Below are 27,045 nucleotides of genomic sequence, written 5' to 3'. Positions count from 1 at the left end.
TAAAGGGGGAATGGTTGTCAGGTGCCCCCTTAGGTATGCTGACAGTCTCAGTGCTGGGAAGAAATAGTGGAGGGCTCCTGGTGGCTCTGCTGCTACCAGCCGTGTTTGGATTTAAATGATCCAGGGGCTGTCAAGGCATGTTTGGGGATGCTACAGCAATGACACTTCGACCCTTGCAGATTGGCTTCATGAAGAGACATCATGCCCTGATATTACTGTTCCTCAGCAACATGTCCTCAGAACCTGAGATTAGCCTGCCCCAGTAATACTTACTGCCCACTGTCAGGCTCCTTAGATCAGTCACAAAGGATTTAGAGGGAAAAGTATGTTAATTTTCTTCCTCTATGTTCCCTAGCATATGCACATCACAATAAGGCTCCTGTTCCATCTGACTGCCTTCCCTTCCCCCAAGAAAGTGAGATTCCTCCCACCTGCCCACAGACAGCCCTTCAGCGAGCATGAGCACAAGTCTCGCGTGAGTCTCCTCGCCAGTTTCAGCTGCTGGTGCTGCTTCCATGTGCACCCTACTCTGGTTGCTGGGCTCAGGGAGTTGATTTTTAAAGAAAGGGTTGTGTAGAATAGACTACTGATTGATGGCTTTTCGGCCACTGCCTGCTGTCTCATCAAATGTGTTGACTTTTTAATAGAGAATTCACCGGGTTCTTAAGTTCAGTGTTATTGGGACTTCTCAGATGTTTCTATTGGATATAAATATTTCTTTTCTGTCCTTTGGTTTGTTTCTGTCTCCTCAAGTTTTATATTAGTTTGTGGAGGAAGCAGGAAGAGTATAAATCTAAAGGAACCTGAATGGTTTCCCACTCATTCCATTGATTAAAGTAACTCCAAGGGTCAGTCTGGCCTGCTGATTTCTCTTCTTGTTATCTCAATTTGATAGGCAACCCATGACAGTGAAAAGCACTGGAAACCAGTGTAAAACTAGGGAATATTTTGGTGTGTACTTATGCCCAGGTGAAGACTCCACATCTGCAGGGAACTGTACTGCTCTTCTCTCTCTTGGTGCAGTTCGGCTTGCATTGTGGCCTGAGCAAAATCTGTTAGAGCAGCAGCACTTCCCTGATCTTCATTCAAGCCCTCTTAAATCGTTCTCCTTAGCAACCATTGTAGCCAATCATACATATTCAAAAAGTCTGCACTGATTTGGGCAAACCGTTTTCTCTACTGCCTTGGCCTCCCATGACCACCAGCTCTGCTTCAGATGCAGGGCACCCAGGGCCACGGTCCCTCTAACATCCAAGTGCCCAGGAGTTCTGGGTGCAGTGTGCTATCAGGGAATGTGCTGACTCATTTTCTCCTCAGTACCTTCCTCAACAGAAAGCTCTGTATCTTGGTTAATAGAGGTTGCACCTCGGCTTTATTGGTTGCATTTTAAACATTTTTAACTATTAGGAAGTGCTCATATCCACACATACTGTGTTATCTCTGTCACTAATGCCAGAAGATAGTTGGGGGAGACATTTAGTTTCCATGTTTTCTTTATATGGTTATCAGAGACTCAGAATTGGTGAGTTTTATGAGTAATATTCTGCAGATGCGTGAAGAGCATGCCTTCAGGGAGGGCAGGAGGCTGTCACTGCAATGGGGAAGGACCTTGGCATTGTACTCAGCAACTCAAGGATCCCCCACACATCCTTGTTGCAGTGTAGTATTTATATCAAAAGCAGTGTTTGCTGGGAAAACTCTATAAGAATACTTGAATTTTGTTTTGCTTAGGAAAAAGTTATCTATCTTGGATCCTGTCCTGCTGGTTGTGGTGGTGACTGTGTCATGTAGCAATTTTGAGGACTCAGGTTTATGTACATGGCAACAAGACATTTGCTGTTCTTAAAACTTTTGTGCTTTCACTTCAGGGCTCTTTTCTCTTAACGAGGATGCTACTTAGCTGAGATTTTTACTGGAATGGTTTACTGCCTTTCCAAGAAACTCTCAGAGGAAGTATTTTCCTCCCTATTTCCTTCTGACAAAAATGGGAACAAAGCCGTAATAAGTTCTTCTATTTAAGGAGCTCAGATGCTTGTTATAGATACTGGAAGGATCTTGTGGTCTTACTGTGAACTAAATGCGATAAATACTTTTCAAACAGTATGGGTTGAAAAGGAGAGAAAACCTGACGTGAGGCAGGTGCATGCTGTTTTCACAAGAACAAATGGTTTATATGGTGCAAGAAGACATTGTGAGGAATCAGATTTACTCTCACTTTAATTCAGTTATATTCCAGTATGTAGAAAATACATGCCACAACTAAATGTTGATGCAGAGTTTGGATAGAGTGATGCTGATCAATACTGGATCAGCACTGAAGATTCTTATTTTTATCTTTATGAAAAATATTGGTAATTGGAAGTACCCTGCTGTGAATAAGCTCTCTCCAGCAACCATCACGTTTGTTTCTTGATAGGTAATGGTCTGTAAGTTGCAACACCAGCTCTGCTAAGATGATGTTTAGTTTGGCAAAGACTAATGATGTGCAAAAGACATTTGCAGGGCGTTTGTGCAGAACAGAGGGTCGCAAAAGCCTCCAGTCAGTCAGCCTTGGGCTTGTGTCGCTTGCTAGATTTTAAATTTTTTAAATTTTTTTTTATTTAAAGCTCAGGCCTAGCAGTTTGTGTTCCTTTAAATCACTGCGACCCACTAAACCAGGCACAGCATGATGTATTCTGGGTCATGGTTCTTCCCCAGAGGAGACGAGACCAAGGAAGCAGAAGCTGTAAGTAGATTTGAATTGAGCTCCCTGAAGCTGTGGGCATTGCTGGTAGGTGCAATAACAGGAGGTATTGCTCATCCTCATGCCAGCAGGCAGCAGCAGCGCCTCCCTCCAGTGTCTCTCCTGCCTCCCTGGCTCAGTCCTCCATGGAAACCAGCTGTCCTGCAGACACTGCCCCTTGTCACGGGCCCCTGGGCACATCGCCCGCTTCACAGCTGCTGTGGGGAGTTGCTGGTTTCCTCTCTCCCACTATAATAGCGTCCTTATGAGGCTTCCCTCAGCCCATCTCTAAACCTAATAGAAGGTTGCATGTTTCTGTGTGTGGCTTGTGCGGTGATATTTGGGTTCATTATTATGCTCCTGGGAGTGCATCTGAACTCAAGAAAGATTAAAAAAAAAGGGAAGGGAAAAAACCAGGAATGTCAGGGAAATCCTAGCCTGTAGCAGGCAGTAGGAGAAAATAAAAACACAAAATGGTTTTGTATAGGAATATTGCTCTTGCTGAACTGTCTGTGTGGCTGTGTGGGGCAATGACACTGTAGTAATTTGCCTTCTACTAGGCATATTTGGGATTGCTCAAAAAATACTGGCAAATCCAAATTTTTCAGTGAAAAACCAATGATAAGGAGAGTCTGTTTAGAGAAACTGCCAGTGATGGCTGACTCTTCTCAACAGCCTTTGGATTTGATGCGTATTTGATGTGGCAGAGGGTGTGGGAGTCTGCAAAAGAATCAGTTGTTTAAATATTGTATGTGTCTTGCTTTATAGAAAATACATACTTCATGTTAATGCCAGCTTCCACCATGCTTACATCTTTTATCCTAAAAATCAGTCAGAATTTTATTCCAGATGTATTTCACACAGTCATTTTCAAGTTAGACCATCATCATCTTTCCCTCCCTGAATATTTCCTTCCTCTGACTTTACAGCCCTGGTAATATCAGCCTTCTCCCACCTACTGTGCCTTGCCTCTACACAATGGTTTCCCCTTGCCTCTACCATATTGTCTCTGTGAACCCTTCATACACAGAAACACAGGTTCCATCATTACCACCAATCTTTCCCTTACGGGAGTTTCCTCCCCCTTCCTGCCTAACTGCCATTACAATAAAATAGTAGCGAGTTTTACAAAAACTTTGGTAGTCATTGCCTCACATGCTGTTCTGCACTTTAATTACTCTATGGAGCCAAAGAATCAATAGGGGGATTAACCTCCTTATAGCTGTAACCCCAGGTCTAGACTCCTTGTCACCAACATTTGAAACAAATGTCTGGACACACCATGTCCATAGATGTGGCCCTGGACCGTGTTCACTCTAGCATGACATCTCCCATTTGGCTTCTTTCTGGACCTGAGCAAACTTACCAAAGCAAATTCCAAAGGAGGCAGTAGGAAAATTGCAGAATGAGAGTGATGCCTTTTTGGTTTCTTTTTAGGTTTTTTTTGCAACTGCTGCAGGCTGGAGTGCACAGAATCTGAATCTAACCTTTCAAGGGAAAACAAATACCTTGCATTTAATTCTAAATTTATCTCCTGCCTAAAAACATAAATTATATAATTATAGAGTTGAAGGAAAGATGGAGTCTACTGGCTGATTAGAAATGTGGATTAATGACAATATGGAAAGAAGTGCAGTGATTTGTTACAGTGTAGAAAAAAAGTGCAGTAATAACATTCAAGTTATCAGAGAAAAGATCTTTCAATACTGGAAGATTGTAAACCTTTATCCAACAATAACTCACTAGTTGGTTACTAGAAATAGCACTATTTTAAGACATTATTTGGCCTCCTAGGCAGGTTTGATGTGTTTGTGGAGATGAGTTTCTGTGTATGTCATTGGTAGTTTCAAATCAACAATGGGAAGTAAACTTGAAGCCGATCTTGTTTTAATCCTTTGTGAGAAAAAAAATCCTTTACCTCTCATTTAATATGGGTGAAAGAAAGAAAGGAAAAAAAATGAGAATGTGGTATTGACACAGTATTCACTGAAGTGGAAAAAGTGTGATTTTTTTTTTCCGATGCTTCCTATGCATGTAGTGAAGGGCATGGAGCAATGGGACCAGTCCTGATAGTTGCTAATATATCTTTAGTTAAGATTTCAAATAACTGTGGATACCTTCCCCTATGCTTGTGGAAGTCTATCATATTCCCAAAGCATTGGGTAACCTAAGAACAATAATTTCATGTGTATGAGGTGCACCCTTTTGACTAAAGTTTTGGTCCGAACCCAGAAGTGCATCTTATGCCCCGGAGCACCTTATATATGAACAAAGTTTGGAAATTTGCCAACCCAGAAGTGCGAGCCCGCAGCAGCCCCAAGCCGAGCCCACCCAGCCCCAAGTGGGGCAGGGGCCTCCCCCTGCAGCAGCCCCGAGCGGGGCCAAGCCGCCTGGCCCTGAGGCAAGCCAGTAAACCCTGCAATCGCACAATTCTGTTACTAATTTGTTACTTTGTTGCACGCGGATCCTCACTGGGGGAAAAAAAGTGCACCTTATGTTCCGGTGTGCCTTATACTCATGAAATTGCTGTAGTTTGTTCCATTCCCAACTTCCCTGGCTAGCAGATCAGTTTTGTAGTCACAGTGAGGGGACTGAATGCTTTTGAATTGTTTGTGTTAATTTTAGGTGACATATAAATCAGTGCCCTCTGCCCTGGGGAGCAGTTTATCTTCCAGTACTGCATGTAGATCCCAAAAAAGCTTCCCTTTGATCTATGGGGAGAAAAGATTGCTCCTTTGCAACAATGAAAAATACAGGTTTCTGAAACCATAAACCATTCAATTGCAGTTCTTAAAATGAGGTATGGCAAAACAAGTTATCTGTGCATTTTTTTCTTCTAAGAATAGTCTGATTTGAATTCCTTTTATTCTTGGTTACGTGCCACAAGAGGAAAAATAATATGTGTAGTTCGCATTTATATGACCAGCACAGTAATGATATAACTACCTGAGGCAGAAATCTCATTGGACTAGACTGCAAAAATTCAGAATTTAACAAAGGTAACAAAGATACTCAGTTATTTCAGAACATTTTACAATAGCAATGGAAACACTTCTTTCCTTTCTCTTGGACATACATATTTTGTGTATGTTTGGCAGTTCCAAGCAGATCTTGATTTGTAATAGTCCTGACAGCAGTTTTTATGATCTGTCAAGTCAGTAATTTGTGAGCAGCAGATTTACAGAATAATATCTATAGCTAGCATCTGACAAGTTGCAATGGGTTTAACCTCTTCATTGCTTTGTGTATGTTTATGAATCATGCAGCTATTTCATGCAACTATTTTTATTATTGTGTCACAGACTGGAATCTCTGATAACAATGCAATTATCACTTGAAACAGCTATTAATATGAGATGTGCTAAAAAACTGGTGTTCTATAGGCATGTTTGTTGGCTCACTTTTCTTCAGGGATATGAATATGAAAACAAGGATTTACCTAAAAACTGTTACAGCTTAATTTTGTTATAAATTATGATGTAAAATAACATGTAGACTCATTCATAAGGCACTCACATTTTCATAATTCCTAGATGCTCAGCCTAATTATTTACCTTAATTGTAAGGGCATGCAAATAATGGGACTGAATGAAATAGTCCAACAGGAGCATATCAAACATAGGGTTTATGCATTCATCAGAAAAGCCTAAATATGCAATTTAACTTTTTAGTCTGGAGAACTGAATCCAAAACCACATTTTCAGTCTTTCATGGTTTTGTTAGGTAGAAATTTCGAAAGTTTCACTTTTCTAATAAAATGCAATGCCCAAAACAAACCAACCAACCAACCAAACAATAAAGAAATATAAAAAGGTAACACTTACATCGTGGAAGTCACTTATGTCAGGTCCAGAAACAAAAGCTGAAACTTCCGGCTTCTATTTATGTCTTCTTTTTCTTTGTTTCATATTAGTAACAGAATAAATGTGAGGGGACACTATTTAACTAAGTAAGAAATTTTACTGTGTGAGTATGTGAACCAACTTTTGGACTTGCTCAAGAAACATTATGTATTACATAAGTACTACATAAGTATTAGCAAAGCTTGGCAAAATTGCAGAGCTTTTGCATATAGAGTGTTAAATTGTTGAATATTTTAACAGGCAAATCTCTGTGAAAAATTTTCATGGGGAAATTTGGCTGAATTTGCTGCTGAAAACAAGGGGAATTCATGGACACACTGCATGGATTTTCCAGGTCCATCAGGTTTGGGAGAAGGTTAGCAAGGAGGAGAGATATGAAGCTGAAAGGTAGAGAAGCCTTTTCTATATTGCTTTGTGCTAGATGGTGTATTGTTGGTCACTTAGATGACTAAGGAACTCCATTTCTCTTGGTATTAAAAAGACATGAATCTGGTTCACTGGCTCCCTTTCCATTTAGAAATTAGGCTGGAGGGTCCCTGTAGTTGACTGGAGAAAAGGAGAGGGAGAGCGCAAGCAGGGACAGTGTCAGGCTTGCACCATGTGCAATAATCCTATGTGACCATGCATACCTCGGACAGGATGGACCACAATACAGTGTGGTTTCAGCTGCTGAAAGAGCCTGGAGATCTTTCCAGCAAAGCAGCTGACCACACCTTTATTTGGTTTTGTCTCAGCTAAAGGAGATAGGAAGATAGGAAGCTGTATTGTTGTATTTACAGTTTTACCCATTTATTAGATGTACTGTACATGTATCAGATGAGCAATGATTCCAGACCCTTCTGTTTTGCTTTTTAAAAAAATTTGTCTTCCATTTTTCCTGTTTTTCTACCCATTTAAATAGTCTTTTTAAATTCATCATTAATACATGGGACTTGAGTTCTTTGATTTTTATGCTTTCCTAGGGGAGAAAAGCTATCTGTTAGAATCCTGTTCTTGTTTTACTTCTGTAGGAGTTTGCCAATACATTAAGTTAATTTTCATTTAGTGTATGCCATTTAATGTAATTAAGGGAAGCAGCACGCAAACGTATGTTCTAATCATGGGTAACTCTCATATTGTTTTCATTAGAATTTACAAGCATATTATTTTGACATGTTAATTATTATGTTAGTATATGACTAAGTATACAAATATCTCCTCATTTCCCCCCTCCCCTCACGTAACATTTTGTTTGAGAAGATCAGTACATTTTGTCTGTGAAAAACCCTGGATTAAATGCCAGCCACAAACGATTTTGTGCGTGTTTTACTTTACCAAAGGAGGTTGTCAGACATTGGGGGAAATAATGTAATATTGTCTGACCTAAGATTTCAATTAACTAACAAGAAAGTTTACAAAAACTGTCATATTAACTTGGCACATCATTTTACTGGAGTAGAAACAGTGTCATATGGCACTTACTTCTTGCTTTGCCTACTTCAAGGCACAAAGCACAAACAGGAAAATAATTTTATTCCTTATTTCTGATGCAAATAGTTTTCTGCAACTATTTAATGCAAGGAAGAGGTTTCCTATTTACCAGTCATTCCTATTTCAGACCAGAATTACCCAAACAAATGGTATTTGACCTGTGTGTTTAAATTAGCATTGTTTTGAATGGAACCCTTGCATTTGTGTGTGTCATCTGATTTTAGCTCTGAAAGAAGACAGTGAACGTCTTCCACATTGTCTTTTGTCAAAATGAAGAAATTATGGAGAGTGTTTGCATGTATTTTGATGATGATTCCAAACCCACTCGTATTTCAAGTTGGTAAAGGACTGCTGTTCTCTTCCCTTTTTGTTACAGTTAATTTTATCCTCAACATCCTCAGGCCAGTCCTTAAAGAAGATTTCCTTTCAGTCAGCTACTTTCTGAGCCATAATTTTAGAAATATATAATTTCTCCTGTATTTTACCCTCTGTTTTCCTATTTCCATTTAACTGAACTTCTATTTATCATCTTCTCAAAAGAAGAAAATCTCATATCTTCTTTTCCTTTAGCCTTAATTTTCTGTTGAAATACGACATCTATCATAGCCTCTTCTTTTCTTCTTCATACTCCCCATTTTTATTTATTTTGTTGCAAGCCATCCTCCAGATGCCTTCCTCCTCATGCTGATATTCCCCACTGGAACCTTTGTTCCTTCCCGGGTCACTTTTCCGTGTTTATAACACCATTCCTGCTTGCTTGCCTTCATTTTCCTTTGTGTGCTCCTGTCTGTTCCCATTCCTTGCAAAAATCATCTTGCCCATTCCTTTAGCCATATTACCCTTCAGTGGAATTTTGTGACAGCTCTTTGTCTTTTTCTCAATTAAATTCAAGATGTTTTTTGCTCCCAGCCAAAGCCTCTGCCACTGTCACTTGGTTTAATTGAGAAAATGAATAGTAATGTTAAAAGAGAACTGGAGGCCTCCATGGGTATTCAGTGGTTCTCCATCAGTGTATCTAAGGGAAAAATAATCAGCACAGCTAACAGAACTCTGGGAGCTTTTGGAAAGTACCAAGTCAAGCTGTGGCCACAGACCCTTCCTGTAGAGGTGGAGTAGCCCAGGGATGTAATATGACTGAGTTCAGCAGTAAGTGGTCCATTTCCTCTGAACATGGTTTACAATGTGCGCACATGCAATAGCACAGGTAATCTGCGGATCTCTTACAGGGAATTGAACTTTTTTTACATCAACTTCTTCAGATGGCGACACTCCTCAGACCCTTTCCTTGTTTTTTTCTCAGCCTTCCTTTCACACTCTGTTTCATGATGCTCACTAGTCTTGTGCTCATGACCCTGATCTCTTACTCCATCTTTCTTACAAGAATGTAAAAAATCCTCTATCTCCTCTTCCATTGTCTTGGATTAAGAGTAGTCTCAGCCCATCAGTTCACAGAAACAGTGTGGTTTCAGTCTTTTTCCCACACCTGGGATTCATTAGTCAAAGGGAAATAAAAATCAGAAAAATCAAGTTCTCTGAAATGTAAAACAGTTGTGATTATTCAATCTTCAGCCTTTTCTTTCTTTATTACTTGACCTTCTGTATCTTGGAATCCAGTGAATGGTCAGGCTCTTCAAGTTCTCTTCCCTCTTTTCCTCACCAGAGGGCAGGCAATTATTTGGGTCCTGAGGCTCTGAACAAGATTTAACTTTGATCTATTGCTGCAGCATCAGGTTTTCTGACTCCTGCTATAGAACTGTTAAACCTTGTGTGGAACTGCTGTCACATCTCCTATCTCTCAGCACCATCATCACATCTGCTAGGTGTGCTCATTTGTTCTGCAAAATGAGTCACTGCTGAACTGGATACTGATACTAATCCTGCATGGAAAAAGACTGCTCAGTTTGATCAAAACCATTGCATTGTTTCTTTTCTGCACACTGAAAAATGTCTTGGTTCATGCTAGAGATTTAAAATCATAGGAAGGAAGGAAGGAAGGAAGGACTCCAGGAAGGAAGGAAGGAAGGAAGGAAGGAAGGAAGGAAGGAAGGAAGGAAGGAAGGAAGGAAGGAAAAGAAAGAAGGAAGAAAGAAAAAGAAAAAGAAAGAAAGAAAGGAAAGAAAGAAAGAAGAAAGAAAGAAAGAAAGAAAGAAAGAAAGAAAGAAAGAAAGAAGAAAGAAGAAAGAAAGAAAGAAGAAAGAAAGAAAGAAAGAAAGAAAGAAGAAAGAAAGAAAGAAAGACAAGAAGAAAGAAAGAAAGAAAGAAAGGAAGGAAGGAAAGAGAAGAAAGAAAGAAAGAAGAAGGAAAGAAGAAAGAAAGAAAGAAAGAAAGAAAGAAAGAAAGAAAGAGAAGAAAGAAGAAAGAAAGAAAGAAAGAAAGAAAGAAAGAAAGAAAGAAAGAAAGAAAGAAAGAAAGAAAGAAAGAAAGAAGAAAGAAAGAAAGAAAGAAAGAAAGAAAGAAGAAAGGCAAGCCAAAACCACATTTTTTTGCAATGAGTTTTAAATTCTGCGGAAAAATGAAGAGATAAAATGTATCAAAGCTTATATCTGCTAAATCCTCTGCTGACAGCTGCTTTCTCATCCTGTTTCTGAAAATGAATCAACTTAGTTATTCCTGTGGCTACATATATCCAGAAAACTTAGAGTTGCCTCTTTATTGCTGGCTACAGTAACTGTCCTTGTGTTCTGAAATAGCTAAGAAGATTGAAAAATGGGGGTTTTTTGTAATTCCAGAACACACAGACTGTAATAGAAGTAATGGTCTGGAATTTTGGAGTCTCTTGTCAATGGTTAGATTGTGCCAGCACTGACTTTAAATTTCCTTGTGTAGGAGGGCATGTTTAGATTAATATTCTAAAGTAATGTGGAATGAATGTTTGGTACAGACTGTGACTGAGACTAGTGTAGTGAATTCACAGACAGCAATATGTGGAGATTGGCGTCGAGGGTAGGGGGAATCACCATTAAATTATTTTCCTAGGACCTTGAAGTCTCTCAGCATGACTCTTCTGAGTACTCTAAAAACATAACCATTCATCTAGTTATAACAATTTATCCTTTGGGTCTAAGAAGTGTCTTATATTACCTGGTGCACACATTAAACATGTAAAGTTTTCATTAAAGGACTTGACAGGATGATGGTAAATTGAAGTAGAGTAATTTCATGATTACAAGCCTCACCTGATTATAAGCCGTACTCTTTCGCAGCGAGAACCCGCGTGCAATAAAGTAATGAATTAGTAATGGAATCACGGGATCGTGACGTTTACTGGCTTGGCTCGAGGCCACTCAGGACTGCCAAGGGGCCAGGTGGCCCGGCTCGGCGCTGTCACTCGGTGGGGCCGCTCGGGGCCAGCTACCGCTGCGGCCGCCACTGGGCTCACTCGCCCCAGTCCGCTACCTGTACTGCTGCCACCGGGCTCGCTCGCCCCCGCCTGCCACCTGCACCGCTGCCATCGGGCTGTCTCACCCCAACCTGACGCTGCCCCATGGTGCCAGCAGGAGCCCACTTGCACCCGCGGCGGTGGCGGGAGGCAGGGACAGAGCCCGCTTGCACTCGTGGCAGTGGCGGGAGGGCGACATGGAGCCCCTGCCTCCCCTCACCACCATGGATCTGGTGGCACGAAGCCCCACGTCTCCCCCCCGCGCTGCCAGTGGGAGCCCGCCTCCATCCGCCGTGCAACAGAGTAACCAATTTGTAACAATCGCTCAATCCCGGGTTTTACTGGCAGGTGCTCGGCTGGGCACTGCGGCTCGCACTTCCAGGTTGGGAAATTTCAGAACTTTGTTCATATGTTGGCCGCTCCTAAGTGTAAGCCGCATTTCTGGGTTGGGACCAAAATTTTAGTCAAAATGGTGTGGCTTATAATCGTGAAATTACTGTAATTTCCTTTCCCTTCAGAATTAAATTTTCTTTACAACCTCCTTTGTCAGTAAGCTCTGTTCATTAAGAGTGATTCGGCTATTTCATTCTATAACCTCATTTTTGCCTGTCTTGTGGAATTAACTGAAGGAAATCTCTTTGTGACACTGAAATAACCAAGCTGGATCTTAATCACCAAATGATGTTTCTACCTGCATTCTTTAATTTGTATTATCCACACTACTCTTTTTCAGGAATGTTTCGATAGGAAGGAAGCTAGATATGAATTTTTTACAACCAATTTGTGAAGAGATGTCTTTCTTCCAGTTCTCCATTTGTTGGCTGGATGATTTTTAAATGGTCATGTGAAATAGTGAATGAGGGCCTAAAACTTCTCACAACTCAGGTTCTTCAAGTCTGGTTGTAGAGAGGAGTCTCCCATTGAAGGGAAGTTCAGTGGCTGCTGTTATATCATGTACTGCAGTGAGGTAGGGGAATCACACCTTGCAGTACTTGATAATGTTGAACCAAATCAGGAAAGCACTGAACTAAGCGCATCATTGTAATGTGTGTTATTTATATCTAAGTCTTGTCTGTGCAGAAGGAAGGTGAACTGTCAAGATTAATAGCAGTTGGTCAGCATTACATAAGTCACCCATCCAAGCAACAATCAGTGTAACAAGTGCCCCAAAATACAAGAAATACAACTTAGAGATTTCTCTAATGGCAACCAGATGTGTTCTTGTTGCTGTCATTGCACACATTAGAGGGTATGCTTATCCAAGTGAAGCATTGATATTGTGGGGAAATTTTGAGAAGGGTTCATCTTCTGTCTGGTGCTCCACAGATCAGAGAATCAGCACGACTGGGGCCTCTTCAGATCATCTAGTTGAAGCCTTACCACCGTGGACAGGGACACTTTCCACTAAGCCAGGTTACTCAAAGCCCCACCCAGCCTGGCCTTGAAACACTTCCAGTGGTGGGCCATCCACAATTTCTCTGGGCAACCTTTTAATCTTGTGCTAAGAATTTCTTCCTCATACCTAATCTAAACCTGCCGATTTTCAGTACAAAGCCACTACCTCTTGGGTAACACCCCAGATGGGTTGTTGTGAACATCTGGGCTTTCAGGATCTTGTGGCAGAGGTTTCTGAAAAGAATGATGCTGTTTGTAGAAGGAGTGTATCTGGTGAGTGAAAAGCTCAGACTTAAATTTCCAGAAACATACAGGCTAGTGGTAGGTGTCTGAGAGGTGTCTAGTGCCTTGCTTCTCTAGTCAGTACCAAGAGCAAACTTTGCATCAGTGTGGGATGAGTAGTGTAGAGAGGCTTGTACTTTCTGTAGCTGCAAGCAAGCTACTGAAATAAGGTCAGTGAGAAGCTTGCTGTAGAGTTTGGCCCTGATAAACTGCTCCTTTTGGTATTAACAATTCCTCATTCTTTTTTGATCCCTTGTTGTAGAGCCCAGGTTCAGACCTCTGCTCCACTCAGAAAGAGTAGACTTTATTTGCATAGACAAAAGTTGTCATACCGAGAGAGAGAGAGGAGAGGGGGTAAATGTTGGAAAGCCAAAGTAGTCAGACTACGATATGACAAAGATGAGGTCAAATAAGCAAAGCACACAACAAATTAGACTAAAACGCTTTATGTTAAATGGATACAAAATCCGGGGAATAAGGTCCTATATGTATAATTTTTTAAAAAATTGTTGGTTTCTTCCTACTGTCTTTCTCTTCATGTCTTCAGTGAATTTACCTTAGTTGTAACACAGAACTTGGATTCTCCTATCCATACAAGAGGTCGTCAGGTAAAAAGCACATGATTTAAAGCAAATGCATCCTCTGAAACACTCATTTCTCATTAAGAGTAGCAAAGCATAATGTAATTAAAACAACTGTCCACAGTGTCTATGTACAATCACATTGAGTGGAGAATACATTTAAGGTCAGATATATGAGGTGGAAAAGTTGATGCTGTCTCTCAGAGAGCAGTAATCAAAGGCTGGCAACTGAGCAGTGGAAATTGAACAGATAAGAAGTCCTTGGCAGTGATTCCCAAATGCTCAGGAGACTCACTACTATGAGCAACTTTAACACTTTGGTCAGTTAGTTAAATAGTGTTGGCTATAAACATTACAAGGTAAGTGATTGTGTCCTTACCTGCTGGCCCTGGGGCATACGCTTCCTGCCTTCTCTCTCAGGAGCAGGGGCAGCCTCTAGACCAAAGGGGCTCTTTTGTGATACCCTGTGTATGACTTTCCACACAATAGCAAAGAAGAGGAATTTTCATTGTTTTCATGTTAACCCTAAAAATGAATTACAGAGAAGGGTGTTGCAAATAAGTGACAGACCTCCAAATTTAATGAATTTAAACCTCCTTTGCAGAGTTTAGCCAAGCACTGCTTCATATGAATGGTTTAGCAATCAGACTGGAAAGATCCTCATGCATCGAATTCCCCAAAATATAGTATTTATTAATTCGTTTGTCCTTTTGTTTTATGAGAAAAAGTGCTCATAAGAGACAGCTTCCCTGTTGTGAGTTCTCATAAACTCATAAAACTGAAATTCCATGTGTAAGTGATTGCAGCATTATATTTATGTTTTAAATTATTTAGCAGCAATAGGTAGTCGTTGTCAAGAAGGCAGAAAGAGGAAGACAGAACATATTTTTAAACATCCAACTTGGCACTAGAATTACAGTAATTTCACGATTATAAGCCGCACCATTTTGACTAAAATTTTGGTCCCAACCCAAAGTGCGGCTTATAATCAGGTGCGGCTTATATATGGACAAAGAACGAAAAGTTGCTGTTTTAGTTTGGAGGACAGGTGTCTGTTGAGAAAGGCAGGAGTTTCTCTTTGAAATGGAGAATGCAAACCACCTCTCTCCAAATTATTATAATTTTGAAATCAAGGGGCTTTCAGGCAAAAATATGGGAATTAGGAATAACAGTTCTTTTCTAGGGAAATTAAAATAGAAATACAGTACTACAAAGAAACAAACTCCAAACCCTGACAAAGTCAGAGTACAACCTGACACCCTGTCAGGCAGGGTGTTGGTAGCAGTCCCATTAAATGGTGATTGCAGTCCCCTTGCAGTGACAGATGTGGCTCAGCTGGAGCAGTGCTCCTGCAGAAGGTGCAGTTTCCCTCTGGAGGTCCAGTGGTGATGTGGAGAAATCCGGTTTCCTCTGGAGTCCAGTGGAGAAAGGGGCTCCCTTAGTGTCCCAAAACCTCTGTTTTATCTTGGTAAGAAATGTTGGGCTCTTCCCCCTGGCTGGAGCAACTTCCAATGGGATGCAGTAATTTTATCAGCCACACAGTGGGACTCAATGGGCCATTAGCAGAAAATGACTGGCTGGAGGAAGGATGGGTTGTGAAAAGATAAAGAACAATGCCCTGCCTGGTTTCAATGGATGGCCCATTAGCAGATTATCTGCCATTGAGATAAGGATCACTGCCCCCACCCTCAACAGATGGTAATAGAACAGATACCTTTGATCACACTCTGTATTGTAACATGCGGCTTATAATCAGGTGCGGCTTATATATGGACAAAAACCAAAAAGTTGCTGAAACCCAGAAGTGCGGCTTATAATCAGTGCGGCTTATAATCGTGAAATTACTGTATCTGTAGCACTCTGTCCTGCTGTTCCTTTGAGGATGCTTCTTTTGTGAACATGTTCTTCATTACATAAGACCTTTTAGTTGTTAAACCAAGACCCAGTTGAAATCAGTAGGATTGTCCCACCCACCTTTTTGCCATGTTCCATAAATGTTCAGGTAGTTTGGGTTTTATAGTGGTTTGTCATTTCTGAGGTGTGACTGCACCTTTCTTACTTGGACTGCTGTGGACTAGTGAGTGCACAGTGAGTGCATGGTGAATACAGGCGAGGAGGTGTTAATTCCTCTGAGCCTCGGGTGCCAGTCAGGAGTTTATCTTTCAATAGGGAAGTAGCTAATTCTCACAGCTAAGTAATTCTTCAGTTCTTTAGTTGCTTAGTTTCACCAGCTGGACACAGATAAAATGAGTGCTTAAATTGCATGTGAGAAAGAAGGTGTGTCTCAGGAAGCAAAAATAGAAAGTGCAGACAGTGAGTCAGACGACTGAGGCAACACATGTGAAACAATTATTTATATGAAAAGAGAAAGTTTTGGAATTATTAGGGAACCTCTGAGGGTCTGAGTTTCTGTTTTAAGGTGCATGGTGAAGATGAAAGAACAAAGGAAAATTAACAGCACAGAAAAAGCTTTGCCTTCTGTTTGTGTAACTGTTGATTTCTGTCATTGCCATTATCATACCAGGGGTCTGTTACCACTTCCTACTGGTTTTTAGCTTTGGCATTTGGGTGAGATGGACCTTTCTGAGTATGATAAATTGCTCTTTCAGCCAATTTAAGCACATCATCAGATAAATATTTTGAAGTATGTGACTTGCACCATCACCAGGGAAATGAGTCTAGGGTTATGGAGAGAGAGAGAGAATAATCTCTCATATGTATTTATCTGAACTAGATCCAAGCAATACTCCTTAGTTAACTGTGTCTTAGCAGTTTTGTCCTGAAAAAATAATTATTATGCAGAATAGATGACTGTTGCCTAACCATCTTTCATTCTCAGTTTTTGGTTTGCATTGATTATGGCATTTATTCAAAAGCAATCTTGTAATATCCTTGGCAAAGTGGTCTCTCTCTTTCCTGACTAATGTTCTGTTTTAGTGCGTTCTGTTTCCTTCACTTCTCAATGTGCCTGCAGTGTAAGGCTCTCACAGAATCTCAGAGTGGTTGAGGTTGGAAGCAAGCTCTGGAAGTCATCTGGTCAGCCTTCCCTCAAGCAAGACCACACAGTGCCAGTTGTCTAGGACCACATCGAGACAGTTTTTCAGTATCTCCAAGGATGGAGAAACCATCACCTCCCTGGGAAAACTGTGCAAGTGCTTGGTCACCTCACAGTGAAAGTGTTTCCTGGTGTTTAAAGGGGTTTAAAGGATGTTTAAAGTGTTTCCCATGTTCCAGTGTGTACTCATTGCCTCTGAGAGTAAGGGATAAAAGGAAGCAATGGCTACTCTCCCCCACCTTCAAAAAAACCCCAGTTTTGTCATAGAGCAGATGAACTTTGATGAAGGGTGTGATACCCTGTCAGAAGTTGGCTTATTTTCTGATTAATTTCACAATTATAAGCCGCACCATTTTGACTAAAATTTGGTCCGAACACAAAGTGCGGCTTATAATCAGGTGCGGATTATATATGGATAAAGAACGAAAAGTTGCTGTTTTAGTTTGGAGGACAAGTGTCTGCTGAGAAAGGCAGGAACTTCTCTTTGAAATGGAGAATGCAAACCCCCTCCCTCCAAATTATTATAATTTTGATATCAAGGGGCTTTCAGGCAAAAATATGGGAATTAGGAATAACAGTTCTTTTCTAGGGAAATTAAAATAGAAATACAGTACTACAAAGAAACAAACTCCAAACCCTGACAAAGTCAGACTACAACCTGGCACCCTCTCAGGCAGGGTGTCGGTAGCAGTTCGATTAAATGGTGGTTGCAGTCCTCCTGCAGTGACAGATGTGATTCAGTTGAAGCAGTGGTTCTGTAGAAGGTGCAGTTTCCTTCTGAAGGTCCAGTGGTGATGTGAAGAAATCCAGTTTTCCTCTGGAGTCCAGTGGAGAAAGGGGCTCCCTTAGTGTCCCAAAAGCTCTGTTTTTATCTTGGTTAGAAATGTTGGGCTCTTCCCCCTGGCTGGAGCAACTTCCAATGGGATGAAGTAATTTTATCAGTTCACACAGTGGGACTCCATGGGCCATTAGCAGAAATGACTCGCTGGCAGAAGGATGGGTTGTGAAAAGATAAAGAACAATGCCCCGCTTGGCTTCAATGATGGCCCATTAGCAGAATATCTACCGTTGAGATAGGATCACTGCCCCCACCCTCAACAGATGGTGATAGAATAGATACCTTTTATCACACTCTGTATTGTAATGTGCTACTTATAATCAGGTGCGACTTATAATTGTGAAATTACTGTATGTTGCTGAAAAGTTGTCTAAGAAACCACATAGTACTAGTCATCTTCCATACCTAGAAACCTTGGTATGACCCAGAGTAAGATTTGAAACAAAAACGCAGAAAGTGTTAACACAGCTTCATTTTCTTTCCTTGTTAACTGCAGGTAATGCAGGTAGTGAAAGACAGATAATGAGAGCACTCACTACCAAGCCTAGCTCTCTCGATCAATTCAAGAGCAAACTTCAGAATCTCAGTTACACAGAAATACTGAAATACGCCAGTCCTGAGAGAATGAACCAGGAAGATTTCCAGTCTCGTCCAATTCTGTAAGTATTGTCTTCCTGTCCCCACTCCTTTTTTCGTGGGAGAATGAAATTTATGAGTTATTCTGGGAAATCCCAGGGAGAAAAGCTGTCCAGGGAGCTGTGTTCAAAAGCAGTAGTGAGGCATCTGCTTAAAGTACATAATATTTTCTTCTGCTGGGAACCATAACTTTTTCCTTGAGTTCAGTGAAACCAGATTTGGCAAATCCCAGCAGGATTTCACATGGCTTATTTATATGAAACAGTGCTTTGATATTTCCCTGCTCTGCATGATTGTGAGCCTGATTTTGGTGCTGTTGTGGCTTTCAAAAAAATCCAATTAATCAAACACCACAACTTTGTCTCCTGTTCAAGGCTTCTCTAAGCAAGTCAGGAAGAAGCCTTGAAGAAGAGGAGCCAATACACACTGACTTACAAAAGAATTGTCCTTGTATATAACATTATGAATTGGTGTTTATGACAAGCATTAATTTACTTACTTGTAAATAGCAACATTCTAACCAGACAGTCAATCCTTTGCTTGTTGTTTACTGCAAAGTATGGAAGGCTGATATTGCCTCCATAACTCCTTCTCACTTCTCAGAATAGTCTTTGTTCTGTTATATGAAGAATGTGGATGCTGCACTTGGCTCTGGACCAAGTCTGGGCTTGTGACTGAACTGATGGTATAGGACAGATGCAGACTCTGTGCTGTGCAAATGTTGTACTGAGAATAGCAGGAACCTTTTGAGATCAGTGAAGAGACGGTGAGGACTCCAGAAGCATCAGCTGAAATATCGTGAAATCCTGACTGTTGCAAGTGGAATGGCTCATGATAATCTAAATCTCCTTTTCCAAGGCAAAAATATAGAAATGGATTTGGACCATAGCATAATTCAGAAGCAGGATCTTAATTTTGATTTGTTTCTAAAGGATACTGGTATCTAAGTATGATCTCTGGGGACAAATTACTCCAGGGGCGGCAAGGCAACAGTGGAAGCATAAGCAAAATAGAATTATAAACTAAATTTTAGCCATACCAGTATGGTCAAAGGGGGACTGCTGCTTTTATGTTTCCAGTGTGTTGGAAAATATGACCTAATGCCCAATTAGAACTGATGTCACTTGCAGTAATTCATCAACTGAAAATCTACAAATGGTTCCAGTTATTTTTGTATTGTTACACTGCTCAGAAAGCCCCTGCAAATCCCCTGCAGCATTAAGCAGTTCAAAGCTACTCAGAACTGTGAAGCTTGTCACCAAAGCTTCTCATCTTCCCTGCTTTCCCATGACTCAACAGTTTGATACAGGTCAATTATTTACATTCTCTTGCATCATCACCTAGCATTGAAAGACTTGCCATTGCCCTGTGCAAGCTCTTCATTTCCAGTGTGGAATCTTTTAGTCTGGCTAGTTGCTGCCACAGTGCAGTCTCCTTCCCCATCATGGAACAAGGGAAACAGCCAACACAAATAATTAAAAGCAACTGAAGTGTTACCAGAGAATAATTTAAAATTCAAGATAAAGGCTAAACCTAAAGGCTGTAAATGCTAAGTGAATCGATGAGGTGTTTGAGCAATCACAACTGCATTTGCAGAATTTATCTCCATGCATTTGCATTTTGATTACATCCATGACCACTTGTTCTTGACTGTGAAAAGAAACAGTCCTTTCATTTTGCTCTTTGACTGAACTCTCTCAAATTGCATAGATGGCACAGTTGATACAAGTACAGAATCATGGCCCCATTGTAAGGAAAGAGATTGTGAATGAAAAGAGCAGTCGTGGCTGTGCTGTTTATTTTAAAGCCCTGCAGATAAGCTGAAAGAGATTGTGCACAATGGTGACTGTAACATCAGCAGACCTTGTTTAATTCTGCTTTAGAATATGGCAATCAGGGAATGGTTTTTCCTGCCGTGAACATGATATAAATCTTTCTCTTTTTATTCATTGTATGAGGCACTGTAGTTTTAAGTGTTCAAGCTACTGGCTAAGAGAAGCCTCAGTGAAGTTGTGCTTGAATGTCAACTGGAAAGTGTTGCCTTAGATCCTCATAACTCAAACAACCTTGTTTTGCAAGGATTAGCTGTTTCTTTTATATGAGCATCGTTGTAGCATATGAAGTAAAGCTTTATCCATACCTACTTTTTATTAGGAAAAATAAAAAGTCCTTCGGAATAGAATTAGGGATTTGGGATTGTTTTTGAGCATCCAAACTTATCCCTCCATAATGAAATGATAAAGTATCCCAGTTTCATTTTGACTGGCTGTAGAAAAAGTTGTCTAGGAATCCTGTGGGCCTATAGATGACCAGAGATCTCCTTGACAAATTAAATAGCAACAGAGGTGGGTTAATGCTAGATAAAAATTTGGCATCCCATTAGTGACTTGCTGGTTAAAGGAGAGTTAACGGCTAAAGGAGAGTTAATGGCAACTAGGGACCCATTACTAAGTAACATCTGTGTGAAAATCAGCAACATACAGAGAAAGAGAGGAAGGTATCTGGGTGCTTTTCAGCTTTTTATCTTACATGTCACTACTGCCTGCTTTGAATGCATGATCAGGAGAGGGAGAATAGCTAGATGCCAGAAAGGTAAAAGGACAAATTGCATGAAACCAGTTCTGGATTACTCTCCCATTGTGTTGTAATAATTTAAATGTCTGTAAGATGCCCCATCCTGGAAAGAAAACCACTATCAGGTGAGTCTTAACGATAAGCTGGAAAGGTAAAAGCTGGACAGAGTTTTAACTGGTGCTGAAGAAGAATTTGTGTGATGTAATGTCCCGGTTTAAAGGGACAGTATTACCAGGAAAAGGGAATTCAGGAACTCGCAGGCACAAAAAAGGTATAGGTTGGGAATAACAGTTCTTTACTGAAACATTTATAAGACAAACAAAAACAGCATCAGCTATACGAAAGAAAAAAAAACAGTGACAGAACAGAACGGAATTCAGTCCCAGTCCCTTTTTCAGTCACCGATGACTCTCCGAAGGAGCAGGGCAGGCGGCTTCTCAGTCGCGGCTGCTGCAGGGGGCAGGGGAGGGGGCCAGGTGGCCTCACCACCGCAGGTGGAAGAAAAGGGTGAGGAAGGAAACTCTGCTCACCGTGGGCGTCCCAGTTCCCAGTTGTTCAGAGGAAGCAGGAAGCTTTAGCAGTCCAAATCCAAGAAGCCTGATCCCAACAGGAGAAGAAGAACCTCTCTCCTCGAGTTCGGCCGGCGAGCTGTAGAGTTCTCCTACCCCCAGTGTCCTCTTACTTGCCGAAAACAAAAGCAGGACTCCACCTTTCCCTAATGGGCCATCATTGCTTCAGCTAGTCCTTTGTCTCCAGCTCTTAACGGTTAATAGGAGAGCCATCTCGGCTAGCTTAACATAATAATGGGAAAAAATTTCTAAACCTCGCCAACCCACAACATGTAAAAAACTTGAAAATAATTTCTAATGATTTTCAGATATTTTAAAAACAAGTAACTGCTGTTAATATTGCCTCCAATATTAAGACCAGTGAGATCACAAAATTAGCAATCATATATATTAATGCGTGTTTCCCTCAACACTTCTGTCTCACTAGCACAACTAACTTTTTACATTCTTATGGGACAGAAACACAGTAGGAAACTAATGGCAGTTTTTAAAGTCACTGTCTCCTTAGACTTAGTCTGTTCTCGCTCTTCCCAAAGCACAAACTGTTAAGCAAATGTCATCTGAGGGACAATAAAGAAATAAATATTCACAAAATGTATTTGCATTTATGATCTTCCTTTAACTCCTTGTTCCTGATGGATTTTAAAATAAGGCAGGAGGAGGAACAGAGCTCTATTGCCTTCAGACAGCTTTCAGAAGGAAATACAGAGTTGCAAAGAAACACATATTTTGTTTGCATACTGTGATATGATTGTTCTGACCCATTTCTGTCACCTCAAAATGGTGCAACAGAAACCTTGACAGTGAGGAGCACTAAATGGCAGGATCACCCTGCAAAAAAAATCTGGAGTCATGATTTCAGAAAAATAGCTGAGAACCATACGAGTCAGAGTAACCATGTGTTGGCATGAGCTGCTGAGGACAGTAAGTGCAGTAAGTCAACATGGCAAGGGCTTTGATGGTCTTACAGGTTTTCACTGAGTCCAAAGTTACCAGAGACTTTCTCCAAGGAATAATGAGCTGTCTCCAACACCTCCCTGTGATCAAGTTCAAGGACCATCAAACAGAAGAGCTTCATGACTGTGTGAGAAAAATGTATGTGTGCAGAGGGCCTCCAGGACATAACCAAAGAGGCAAGAGGTCCCTTCTTTCTTACCTCCCCTTCTCCCATGCAAAGTCTGCCTTAGGCACTGAAGTATTTGACAAGATTTCATTTTGGGTTTCATTTTCGGTTGGTTAAAAAAATCCTCTCTTCCTCTGGTTTATGAAGAGCAGGTGGAGCATTAGAAGCCAGAAGCCAGAATGTTATAAGCAAACATTTAGATGTTAATATGCTGGGTGACCCATTGATTTTGGGTTTTTTTTGGGTAGCGTCTTACAAATACAATGCTATGATATCTTTAACACCTACTGAATGATAACTGTCCAGTTTCTGAGGTAAACTACCCAAATATCAAACTGATGTTTATACCACTCTTGAATGTTTGAAATCAGTCCAACTGGAGATTTAGTCAGCAGCCTGGACTGCTAAGTAATCCACACGTGTGTTTTAACACTGTTATCCTCAGCCCCTGCTCTCATGTTTTACATGAGGAATAGGGAAGCTCATCAGCTCAGTAAAGGCAAAACATTTATTTAAGCACAACATTATTTTAATCACAGTATTTAACCATTCAACATATTTATATCTTAGATCCCAATGAGAAACCACCAGTGCTTGAAAATTCAAGTCCTAAAGGACTAATAAGACATTTCCAAAAGATGGCCTGTTTCTATAGTTACAATGCTTCCTTGGCCAGCTAGATTTTCACAGTTTGCAAATATGCAGAGGGTTGTGCATCCAATCATTTTGTTGACACCTAGGGAAAAGTAGACATTTTATTTTAAAGGCCTGATCTTCGTAGCAAAGGATTTGCAGTGATTTCAGCGGGGGTCTGGCAGATCAAAGGCATAGGATCTAAATGAATGAGGAAATTAGCAGAGAATGGGCTTCCTAAGTTTTCAAGAAGAGAAAAATTTTTGTTGTCTCTGTGGGATACCACAGCTTAGCTTCCTTTTGATGATGATTACTGGAACATACTGCCAGACAGAATGATCTTTGGTATTACCCAATTTGCACAGCAAGGCAAAATTATGGTTCTGACAAGCTTCATATTTTAAAAATCCTCTATGCATTCAGTTATTTTTTAAAATCTTATTGGGTTTGCTGTTGAGTTGATGTTTTAACCTGTCTTTTATGTATTCTTAATTAATCTAAGTGAGGATATATCTGATGAATTCAGACATCTGTGAATTTATGTGATGGTGTATGAAATGAAATTTTAAATATTATGTGCATATGTTTTCTGCCTAGTTTTGTTGAACATGACATGTTGAACTCTTATCAAAGTAAGATGGAGAAAATGGATTTTCTGAAGGATATGTAAGATTATTTCTAGATGTATTGTGGGTCTCTGGACTCCTGAGCAAAGGTGAAGTTGCATCTTTGGATGATCCCTAGTCATGAGCTGGTCTCCCACAAATTCTGATAATAATAAAGTAATCAAATTAATGAAATTAAGAAATAGAATATAGTGCTGATCATTAGTTTCGCTCATTGGCATTGCTTTCTGCTTTTTATTGTTTCAAAATGTTCTAGCCTTCTTGTGTTGCCCTAAGTAATGCTGCTAGAGAAGTATACCAGCACAGGATCATGACAGACCCTCAAATAAACTTCACAGGGCTCCTATGATGAAAAAGCATTATTTGCTGTGGAAAGATCTTGTTGATACCTTATAGCAAGTGTTATTTTTAGAATAAGTAAAGTAATACAAAATCAAGGAACTTGCCTGAGTCATACACTGATGTTGTGGCAGGGAGATGTCTACAATGAAGATATCCTGACTCCCATTCTTTATTAAAAGAAAAAGGGTTTTTTTTCTGGGACAGACTAGATGCTGACCCGGGCTTGTTTGTGACTGATGTCCTCTTCAAATGCCTTACAGAAACATCTGGTGAGACTGTTTCAGAGGAAGGAGGATGGTCTTTGATTGAATTTGACAAGTGCCTATTTTCTCTCCCAAGGGAACTGAAAGAAAAGATTCAACCGGAGATCTTAGAACTGATCAAGCAGCAACGTCTCAATCGACTTGTGGAGGGCACATGCTTTAGGAAACTCAACAGTCGGCGTCGGCAAGGTACAGCTCAGACTCCCTAGTCTGGTTTTACATTGTCACTTTTGTCTGAAAGTTGAACTGAGGAATACTGTTTTCACTGGCAGGATCCTTGGTTGTAGTGCTGTCTTGACTGCTTTCACCAGGAGGCATCTGAAAGCATCTCCAAGTTAAAGATTTTCAGGATTTCCTGTTTCCCTGAAACTGGTTTCAGCTTTATCACACAAATGATCAGGAATAAGTTCAGCCTTTGACAAAATCTCAAGCAGCAGTCTCACATTCTGAAATGAGTATTTTGATTTCTGCCTGAATTTCCAGACTTCTTCTTCATCTCAAAACAATGTCTTTGCAGGAATAGCACATGGAACTTGAATTTGAATCTCTTTGATCACCTTTATGTATGCAACAAGTTCATTCTGCATCCCTCCCTCTAGTACTGTCTGTCCTTTGGTTTAGTCTTACATTGCTGTATAATTATATTATGGTGTTTAAACATGCTTTTTGAAAGTACTTATATTAGTAATTTGGGTACCTTCATATGAATACTTGATTGATATGAGAAGATTATTCTCCCAGTTCTGAGTCATTGCTCATTCTATGCAGTAAAACTCCCTATGGTTCTTTTCCCCTCAGAGCAGCACACTTCTTTCTCCTGATAATGTAATAGGGACCTAGTGTAAATTCAGCAGATTTATTAGAAATAATATCAATAATTTCCCTTTAAACCCCTCATTTTGTGAGGATTCAGATTCCTGTTTATTTTCCTTTACAAATACAGAACAAATTAGAAAGTTATAAAAGCTAAGGATAAGAACTGACAAAAATCAATATTTGAGACCTTCAGATTAATTGGGGGAAAGTGCATTCTTCACAGAGAGAAGTACCCCTGCAAGAAACAAGGAGGCAGTTTTCCTTAATTTAGGGAGGCTATTTATAATATCTCTGTCACCCATACAAATACTTATGAAGCCCACTGCACAAAAAGATAGTCAATATTCTACAATGTGTTTCTGTGCAGACTGGATAGAGAGGCATGATACATGTTTCTCCTTCATCAGCATACTCATGGAGTGAAAGTAGATAAAATAATGTGTAGTTAGTCTGGCTACCAGCAGTGAGGGTTGTTTATTTCATTCCTCTCAAAACCTTAATCCAAATAATTCAGTTTCAAGGGAAGAAGCAGGATTTATACCGAATAGTCTTCTTTTTGCTGATCTCCAAGAGGAAAATAGACTGCTTATTTTATCTTACATTATTAGTTCATGATTTATAGGATCAAGAGCCTTATATAAGAGTATAAATTCACTCAAAAGAGTACAATTGAAGCTAAAAACTGAGGTCACTTGGTCTGTTCAGCCTGGAGAAGAAGAGACTAAGGGGAGACCTCATTGCAGTCTGCAACTTCCTCAAGAGGATAAGAGGAGGGGCAGACACTGATCTCTTCTCTGTGATGCTCAGTGACAGGACCTGAAGGAATGGCATGAATCTGAGTTCAGAGAAGGTTTTGGTTGGATATTAGAAAAAGGTTTTTCACGCAGAGTGGGGTCAGGCACTGGAACAGGCTCTCCAGGGAAGTGGTCACAGCAAGAAGCATTTGGACAGTGCTCTCAGGCACATGGTTGTAACATTTGGAGATGGTCCTATGCAGGGCCAGGAGTTGCACTCCATTAACCTTGTGGATCTCTTCTAACAACTCAGCATACTCTGTGATTCTGTGACCTGACACTGTGTGATTTAATGAAGTATGCTTGGTGTATAAGCTATTCAATTGGGATCTTATTTTAGGTATGTGTCTGGCACAGTCCAAATAGCAAATATTGGCAGGTGACAAGGAGTAGAAGAAGCTGTCTTGAAATCAGCTTTTATCCTTCAGGGTCTCCTGTTCCGCAAAGCAGCATAAACTGTAAAACCAGGGCTGTTGTGATGTCAAGAATTAGAAGATGAAGTAAAATGAATGGAAGATATGAGGTTTAGCTAGTGGTGTTTAACATTATGATAGTCTATCCTTCAGATAAATCCTCTGTCCTAATAAAAATAGTAGAAGTCCCAGATTCTGAGTGTGTCTTCTGTTAGCTTCCACATCCCCATCTCTCTTGCAACCCATCTCCCTGTACAAGTGCCCAGTGCTACCTCAGTGGGGTTGGGAACCCTTGCCACTTGTCTGGTGCTCCAACTGAATCCACTTGTCATAGAGCATTATCAAAGCTCAAAAAAGGCCATGGTCCATGCAGCTTGACATGGAACTGAAACAAACAGAAACAGAAATGAGTACAGTAATTTCACAACAATAAGGCGCACCGGACTATAAGGCGCACCTCCGGGAGCCGGCAAATTTCGCAACTTTGTACGTTGTATAAGGCGCACTGGACTATAAGGCGCACATTTTTTTTGCTGTGAACATCCGTACCGCGCACAACAAAGTAACGAATTAGTAACGGAATCCCGCAATTGTGGAGTTCACTGGCAGGTGCTCAATTTACAAACATTTTTCACAGATTGGTGCAGCCTTTCAACGCAGCCCCAAGCGTC

At 40.5% G+C, this 27,045-nt stretch overlaps 1 protein-coding gene across 1 annotated transcript in view; it reads left to right on the top strand.

The window, feature by feature from the left end:
- The window catches only part of LOC117006411 (engulfment and cell motility protein 1-like), a 95,321-nt gene that overhangs the window by 40,781 nt on the left and 27,495 nt on the right, over nt 1-27,045 (top strand). Inside the window, 2 exon segments of the mRNA XM_033078854.2 lie at nt 18,082-18,244; nt 24,428-24,540. Coding sequence (XP_032934745.1) covers nt 18,082-18,244; nt 24,428-24,540 — 276 coding nt within the window.

Source organism: Catharus ustulatus, chromosome 1 (genome assembly GCF_009819885.2).
Source record: "Catharus ustulatus isolate bCatUst1 chromosome 1, bCatUst1.pri.v2, whole genome shotgun sequence".
Lineage (NCBI taxonomy): Eukaryota > Metazoa > Chordata > Aves > Passeriformes > Turdidae > Catharus > Catharus ustulatus.
This window is presented reverse-complemented; position numbering and strand designations above follow the sequence as displayed.